The following is a 9,184-nucleotide window of genomic DNA, read 5'->3' as shown; positions in this document are numbered from 1 at the left end:
CAATGTATTTTAACCATTTTTATCCTTATAAGATTGGAAGGGATTTTAATGCGACTTTGTTTTTTAAATACTATCATAAATTTGGCTATGAAATGACACGTATAAACACAACATGATGGTGTAAATTCAATAAAACTTTTGGAGCATTCCTCAGGAAAGAAAAATTGTGTGGAGCCATGTATAAGCGAAGGTTCTATGCAAAAGTTTATATGTAGAAGTTGGTCCATATTCTCATCTCATCAGCTATAGTCATTCCAATAGACCAAAATAAATAACAAGAGTATAGTGTAGAAAAATTATATTCACGAACGAATTCAGTACAGGAACTGTCTGTACATTGGAAACATAAAGATGGACTTTAAACTGTCATAAACACCACCTCTAGTCCTTTTATTTCATAAATCTCCACACATAATAATAAGGAAAAACACTGGATCAATAATGAGACTATTATACTAGGGGCGGTGTTTGTTTTACACAGTAGTATGTTTTATACACACGTACATTATAAAACAAGTTTTTTTTTTTTTGCCTTATATGATTATTCCTATTCTGCTTTGAGAACCTCCCAAAGGTCCATATCAAGAGATAAGTCACCCCAATAATTGAGGACATCCTCATCTAGAGTGTCCCCCACAACTTTTGCCTCTGGTACTATTCCCTCCGCCCAAAAGGTTTCTCTGGGCACTTCATTCAACCTGCCACATTGCGTACATGTTGCTCTCTCATCAAGTTCCCCGCAATTTGGCAAGCTTTCCCACCAGTTAATCCTACTCTCCGATTGCATTGGTGTTTGAGATATGTCTCTGATATCTTCTTTTTTTTTAAAGCTTCCTACAATTGCAGGTTTCCCACTTAACCAAGTTAAGTTTTTGGAGAAGGTCCTAGGTTGTGGCTTTATTACGTTCACTTTCACCATATCTTGGGGCTTTTCTTTCAGCTTGGTGATGTGTGAACTTCCCTTTTTGAGGAGGTGTGTGTTCCAATAGTTTTTCACATCATTAGCTGTTCTTCCCGGAAGTCTACCTGCAATAAGTGACCATCTATACAAAAAAGGAAAAAAAGTAAAAAAAAAAGTTCAAATAATTATTGATTAACTTGTAATCTGTTTACTAAAGAAGTTAGAAGACCATGTTATCATGCATAAACAATAAGGGAAAAAATTAGTGGCAAATGACTTTAGGATTTTAGCGAGGTAGGAGCTGTATTTAAACTAGAATCTCTATACTATTTTTTTTATTTTTTTTTTGAGAATCATACTCTTCAGTATACTAGGACAATTTTAATGAATTCCTACTAATAATTACCACAATCATCAAATTTTATATTTAAACTAAAAATAAAAGAGAGTGAAAAATTATATTTTATTAAACATGACTCCTAATGGGTTGGCTGTGAAGTGCGGCATCACAAAACGACTAACCACCTTGTGGGGTAAAACAAGTGTTGGACTTTATTGGAGTGTTAGCAATTTTGCTGTTAGTGAGTCTATTATGAGATAGAAGATACAATGCATATTTGATGTTTTTTAGATAGTAACAAGCTAAAGAAAAAGAGATCTCAACTCCAAGAAAATAACTAAGCATATCGAGATCTTGTCTTAAATTTGTAGACTAGGAAATTGCTTGAGTTTCAAGATACTGTCCAACTGTCTAAGGCATCTTCAGTGATAATCATGTCGTCAACATAGTGTCATGGTTAGTGCAAAGAATGAAAAGGATAAAATAATAGGAACTGGTAGAATACCAAGGAAAGAAATTGTGGAGTTGAACTTAGCAAACCAAGTCCAAGAAGTCTTCTTGAGGCCATATAAGCTCGACAAAGACGATAGATCTCATGGTGTGGATGTAAAAGTTTAGGAAGAGGCTACATGGAGACCTATTTACTTAAATAACCTTGAGGAAGTCATTCTTTATATCCATTTGAAAGAATAGCCAATGTCGAAAGGTAACAACTTTAGTGTGAGCACACAGAGGAGATAAGAAACAAGAGCAAATGTCTATTCATAATCCCATTTTCTTATATGAACCATTTAACTTGAATGTATAGCTAAAAAAAAACCATCAAAATGAGTCTTGATTTTTTTTATGCCTATTGACGTCCAATAGCAGATTTCCCTAGAGCTACATCAACCAAACAATATGTATGAGTCTTTCCAAGTGCATTGAATTCCTTTTTCATTGCTCGTGGTTATGATTAATTGGAGAAGGTAATCTATTATTGTGTGAACATCAATGGGTATCAACCCGCCTTCAAAATGTTGTAGGAAGTGATGTAGAAAGGATGAGTGTTGTAACGATATCTAAAATGTGTTTTTTTGTCCTAATGTTATAGAAAATGAGGATTAAGAAGGATGCCAGATTGTTCGAGGCCATTAAAGGAGGCATCTTTCTTATATTAACCGTTTTAGCTATATAATGATAAATGTCAAGGAACTCATAGGACTATTAATTAAAAAAAAAAAAATTCATGTATGGCGAGAGAAATTTATTTATTTATTTTATAGCAAGAGAATTCGTCAAGATCAAATGGCAAAATAACATGATCCCCTACGGTAGTTTTGTTGTTCTTCAGCCTATTTTGTTATTGTTTAAGTTAACTTTTGTTCTTATTTGGACTATTTATAGTTCAAGGGGCCGAGTTTAATTTTTCAAGGCTCAAATTCTAAATCAACCTTAAATATATAAGTTTTTTTTTTCCTAAACCTTAGGAGGTCCAAGGCCCCCTTGGACCAATACTTGGCTCTGCCTCCCATCTCTAAGATAACAAAAAACATTACAGTTAAATGTAACAGACATCATCACCAACTAGAAAAATCCAAAATTTAAATCCTCTTCTCTAGCAGGGGCAGAGCCACCTTATACTATGGGGGCCCAAAAATGTTCAAATTTTTTTATAGTTGGTAAAAAATAGGCCCTAAATAATTTTTGTCAGATTTGACCCCTCCAAATGAAACTAATTAGCCCCCCAAGTCTCCTTGATTCATTCAAATTTATTCAACTATGTTGACCTTTTGTTAGTCTTTCTTCATCTATCCTCCTCCAACACATCATCAAATAAGCCCAACTTGTATAATTTTTACTATTGGGCTGTAGCTTCCTTTTATAGAAGGTTATTACTGCACCTTTTCAATTTGTATTTTCCATCTATCTCATCACTCACGGTGAAAGTGTTCCTTACTATTTTACATCAAATTCTCTCTACTCCTCCATTTCTTCTTCTCCTTTTTCATTACTATTTTACATCAAATTCTATTCATTTTTATCTAAGTTCAATTTCTATTTCTATTATGGTTGATAATAATTTTTTTTTTCTTCCTCTTATTTATTAATCCAATTGATAGTCTAATTCATTAATTATATTTAGTATTTCATACTAACAAACTAAGACAACCATATTTAAGTAAGCTTTGGTATGACAAACACATCTATTTCTAAATTAGATGCATAAATCTTCATAGTCCAATATATGGTACCACTAATTTTATTTAAAACATCTCATACACATGCCAAAAGAAAATTTCTACCTCGCCCCTGCTCTCTAGTATAACTTTTTTTTTTTTAAGCATCACCATTAATTAATAATTATAGTTGTTGTCCGCATGGTTATGATGACATCTTTTCACTTCCTTCTCCTCCCACAAAGAGCTCTAAAGAAAACTTGAAAGACAGAGAGAGCTTGGAATTTTTTTTTTTTTTTTTTTTTTTTTTGAGAAAGGAGAGAGCTTGGAATTAGTTGTCCTAGTTTTCACCCAAATTTTAAATTAATTAATCTTTGGTTCTTTAATGGTTTTCGTATCTTCAGTAAGTTGCAGTAGTCTTAACTAATGACATTCTGTGTTTGGAGTTATTATTATTTGCTAGCGAGACTTGCCTGTTACCTAGCAGCTTATGGAGCCTGAGCATAAGATCAACTTCGTCTGCGGCGAAGTTTCCTCTCTTGATATTTGGCTTCAGGTAGTTCAACCACCTCAGTCTGCAGCTTTTCCTACATCTATTTAAGCCTGCAAAATGCATGAAACATATTTATTGAAAAAATAAGAAGCTCCGCCAATACTGCATTATTTATTTAAAACATAGCTTAGTTTTTCTTTAAATTACTCAAGAAGAGATCTTTTTTAATCATGATTTTCGCAACAACTCTAATATAGCATATTGTGAGTTGCTGCTTCTTATCATTTTTACATAAACCATCAGAGACTAAAAATAAAGACAGAGGAGACATAAACAAAGGAACTTGGTTTGCCAAAGAAAAAAGAGAAATCAATCTCACCCACTCTAGATTCTAAAATAATACCTGCACTGACAGGAACCAGGTGCCATTTTCCTTCACCGTACTTCTGAATGCACTGCTTAAGTAGAATATCTTCCTCCTCAGTCCATGCACCTTTTCTCACACCAAAAGAGCCCTCCATGTTAAACATTTCCTCCCAACTCGGTAAAAGGCACGTTTGTAAAGTGGCACTCTTCTTTTAGTAAAAAGCGTAATTAAGTTCAAGTGGGGTTGCACTTACTTTTCTTTTTCGGGTATACGCTTTACTCTGGTCAGTTATGTATCCCTTTATATCTATACGGTAGACAGCACAGTAAGCAGGGTTCCTACATTTAAAATTTTTATTGACGTTGACGTGCGTCCCCGATATTCACAACTTTCATATGTGTTCCAGGCTTCGCTACGAGGTGAGTCGTGGGGGCAGCTGTGGAGCGACATGCGATGGGGTTGGAAAATGGAAACTCAGGTTAAACATTATATATAATTTCTTCCTAATGGTTGGTTTTTATTTCTTATTTATATCTTCTTAATTTAAGGTTACTATTAATTCTGTACCTCAACTATTAAAACTTGTTATTTATGGTGTACTCTCAAATATGGAATATGTTTAATTTATACTCTTAAAACTTGCTGTAAGCCTGAAATTGTTATTTTAACCTCTTTTTTTTAAGTACATATATTAATTAGTTCTTGTTTGTTAATCTATCAACAGTTTTTTTAAGTAGAAAAATCTATCAACTTAATATTTAGAGACTCATTATTTATAGGACAAAATTTAGCTATAAAATTTGTTGTAGCATAAGACTATAACTTTATTCAATATTTTTTTATTGGAGGTGAATTTTGACAAATCCACCATTAGATTACATTTTCTTCTTATATCATTTATACTTGCAAAATTTCTAAAAAAAATTAAAGATCAATAGTTATGTCATCAATAAATTATTAAAATTGCAAGTTTTTGTAATTTAAAATTATGTATAAAATATAATCTTATAAATCATATAGTAAATAATATCCGATTTACACGAAATTTGATATGTATATTAAGAGCATAAAGAATTGGTAATCTAATGGTTAGATTTTCAAAATATGTAGCAATACAAATGATATAAATGATATTGAGTAAGGTTGTAGTTTTAGACTATACCCAATTTTGTAGCTAAATTTTGTCATTATTTATATATATAATTCAATAGTTAAGAGATATATGAGTTTTTATTTTTTATTTTTTTATACAAGATAAAATTTCTACTCTAACTAAATCTAAGTGTATATTTGTATGAAATTTTCTCCTGAAGACTTGGACCCTGGCCCTTGCCCCCCACACCCCACATCTCACAAACACTTATACTTGAGGAGTGACCATTGCACGAAGGGTGTGCGGTGGTGAGATATATGAGATTTGAACTGTGAATGCCAAGGTTAAAAATGCCAAAAAAAAAAAAAATCATTTTTCTTGCCATTTAGAGCGTTACTGTAGATACGGAATAACACTTCCACCCTTTTCAACATGTGAAATTAATTGCAACATTTAATATAAGAGCATCCATATTAGTAGATGTAAACATTTGCAAAATACAAAAAGCAACAAATTTTACACATTTTACCCCAAAATCTTCTACTTCAGTCCTTCTAAAACTATGTATATTTACACATTTGCTACAATAACCGTGCATATATGCACGGTTACTGTAGCTAGTTTATACCATTATTTTATTAACTTCAAGATTCGTGCCTTTTTTTTCTATCTCTCTTCTTTATGTAAAACAAACTGACTTCTCTCCTCATCATCTTTTTCCTCAGATACACACAAACACAAACACACCCACACACAAACACAAACACAAACACACAAACAAATCAACACAAAGATACACAAACACACCCATGCAGACAAACCAATAGAGAGACAGATCGGTGTTGGTGTTGGTCACTTGTAGATCGGTGGATCGATGATGGTGGCACTAGATCAGAGTTCATGGGTCGATGGAAATGGGTCTAGATGCTTGTGAATCGGTGTTAGCAGCAAAGATTGGTGCTTATGGGTCGACAAGAATGAGTTTTGGTGCTTGTGGGTCGACAAGAATGGGTTTTGATGCTTGTGGATTGGTGTTGGCAGCAAAGATCGGTGCTTATGGGTCGATGGAGTCCGTACTTTTGGGTTTTGATTCTTGTGGTGTTGGTGGGTTTTGATTCTTATGGTTCTTGTGGTGGAGATTGGTGCTTGTGGGTTGATATGAATGGTTCTTGTGGTTCTTGAACCCTAGCTCTTATCCCCCACACCCCAGAAATACTTATACTTGTGGAGTGACCATCGTACCAAGGGTGTGCGGTGTTGAGATATATAAGATTTGAACTATGGATGCATGCCAAGGTTAAAAATGCCAAAAAAATATATATTTTTCTTGCCATTTAGAGCGTTATTGTAGACACAGAATAACACATACACCCTCTTCAACATGTGAAATTATTGGTAACATTTAATGTAAGAGCATCCATATTAGTAGATGTAAACATTTGCAAAATACAAAAAGCAACAAATTTTGCACATTTTACCCCAAAAATCTTCTACTTCAGTCCTTCTAAAACTATATATATTTATACATTTGCTACAGTAACTGTGCATATATGCACGGTTACTGTAGCTAGTGTATACCATTATTTTATTAATTTCACGTTTTGTGCCTTTTTTTTTTCTCTCTATTCTTTGTACAAAACAAACTAACTTCTCTCCTCATTGTCTTTTTCCTCATATACACACAAACAAAAACACACCCACACCCAAACACAAACACACATACAAATCAGCACAAAGATACACAAACACACCCATGCAAACAAACCAACAAAGAGACAAATCGATGTTGATGTTGGTTGCTTGTGGATCGGTGATGGTGGCACTAGATTAGAGTTCGTGGGTCGACAAAAATGGGTCTAGATGCTTGTGAAACAGTGTTAGCAGTGGAGATTGGTGCTTGTGGGTCGACAAGAATGGGTTTTGATGCTTGTGGATTGGTGTTGGCAGTGAAGATCGATGCTTGTGGGTCGATGGAGTCCGTGCTTTTGGGTTTTGATTCTTGTGGTTCTTGTGGTGGAGATTGGTGCTTGTGGTGGATAAATGATTTGACCATGAGAGGAAAAGGAAGAAGAAGATGCTTGTGGAGGGAGGTGATTTGACCGTGAGGAAAGGAAGAAGGAGGAGTTTACCGTGAAAGGAAGAAGAAAGAAGTAGAAGAAGGACAAAGATCGGTCTAAGTCTCTGAGAGATGAGATAAGAACAAAGAAAAAAGGATAAGTACAAAAGAAAAGTTAAAAAGATAGGGACAAAATAAAAATATAAAATAATAATTAAAAATTTTAAAAAATATATTATTATTTAAATAGAGGGGATTGAAAAATAGATGAACTGATGTGAGTACTTCAAAAAAGTGATAATGTTAAATAGAAAAAATAAGTTTTTAATGTAAAATAGGCAAAAAATTTTGCTGGATTGATGCAAGTGCTCTAATTGTTATCATACAGCATTGGTAAATGACTAGCATTATCTAACGGTTAAACCCTTCCAGACATATAATTGATAGACGTCTATAGGAAAACTTAGACAACCAAGGACCATTGGCTGCCTATATTGCAAGTTGCAACCACAACCATGTACTGTAGAGGACTGCGGTGACTTTGTTGTGGAGATTCGAGACCATACGAGCACCCATGGAATTTAATTCATTTTAGCTTAAAGATATGGCAGTTCATGATACTCAATCTCTTTGCTAATCTTACAAGGAAAAAATATAATTCAAACATGTAATTTTTTTATTTAAAAAAAAAAAACATCGCATCCGATACTATATTGACAATTTCAGCTGTAATTCCTATTCTAAGAGAGAGAAAAAGAAGAAGATGTGATTCTATATTGACTTCTCTGATAAGACAAAATTTGAAATAAATCACTTGTTATTTTTCACTTTGAATTCAGGGGTAGTATTTGTATCGACATTAAAACATCACAAAAATAAATAACTATATTAAAATAAATAAATAAAATATAAAGGAGAGAGGACAGAACAGAACAGAACAAAAAAATTGATGTTTGGTGACATTGGTCCGTAAGAAGACTAACATGTCTACAGTGATATATGACCCATTAGAAATTAGCAGTCCCATTTCATACGTCAGAAAGGGGGAAAAAATCCCTCTTTGTAGTATAAGTTAAAGGACATTGACACATAATAGTCTAATGTCTAACCGACTAAAGTATATATAAATACAACACAAAAGTTATAAAAAAAAAATTATGGGTTATTATTTAAATCCATCGCCAATATCGCTTTATCATCTATCATACACAATTTATCACTTTGAAAATTATAAAATATTATTCATTAATTCATGCAATGTATGGACATATTTAATATAATGTTCTTTTTCCAAATATAAAATGTGATCATTATAATAGTTGTTAATGTAAATTTATTATTATAATTATATTTAGAATTATATATATATATATATTTATATATATATTTAGGAACTTTATATTTTGTTTTTTAAAAACAAAAATGATTTACTAAAATTCTAAGAGAAGGTTTAGAATCTTACATAGATTTTGCTTATATCGATTTGAAATGAAATCTACTCCCAACAAATTTTGGCGGATGGAACCTAGCTGTAGATTCGACCAACAATACCCACTCTTTGCCTAAATGAAACCCACTCCTAATGGATCTAATAAGGTCAAAAAGAGAGGTTTGAGAGAGTGTGAAAGTCAGAGAGAAAGAAAGGGACAAAAGAGTGAATAGGAGAGAGGCAAAGAGATGAGAGAGAAGTAGAGACTTGAGGGACTAAGCCCTCGTTTGGGAGGAGGGAATGGAATGAGGGAAAATGAATATAAAAATAATTTTATAATATTTTT

General features: G+C 33.0%; 1 protein-coding gene across 2 annotated transcripts; it reads right to left on the bottom strand.

Annotated features, from left to right (window-relative positions):
- Nucleotides 1-517: 517 nt before the first annotated feature.
- Nucleotides 518-4,415, bottom strand: LOC115975938 (transcription factor MYB114-like). Of its 2 annotated transcripts, none has more exons than XM_031096996.1 (3): nucleotides 4,297-4,415; nucleotides 3,874-4,003; nucleotides 518-1,043 (listed from the first exon to the last, which is right to left on the bottom strand). In XM_031096996.1, the coding sequence occupies exons 1-3, from the start codon at nucleotides 4,412-4,414 to the stop codon at nucleotides 548-550; spliced, it is 744 nt and encodes a 247-aa protein (XP_030952856.1). In that variant the 5' UTR covers nucleotide 4,415; the 3' UTR covers nucleotides 518-547. The 2 variants fall into 2 exon arrangements, with proteins under 2 accessions (XP_030952856.1, XP_030952857.1); XM_031096997.1 differs by having other exon boundaries at nucleotides 935-1,043; nucleotides 3,881-4,003.
- Between the last annotated feature and the right edge of the window lie 4,769 nt (nucleotides 4,416-9,184).

Source organism: Quercus lobata, chromosome 2, assembly GCF_001633185.2.
Source record: "Quercus lobata isolate SW786 chromosome 2, ValleyOak3.0 Primary Assembly, whole genome shotgun sequence".
NCBI lineage: Eukaryota > Viridiplantae > Streptophyta > Magnoliopsida > Fagales > Fagaceae > Quercus > Quercus lobata.
This window is presented reverse-complemented; position numbering and strand designations above follow the sequence as displayed.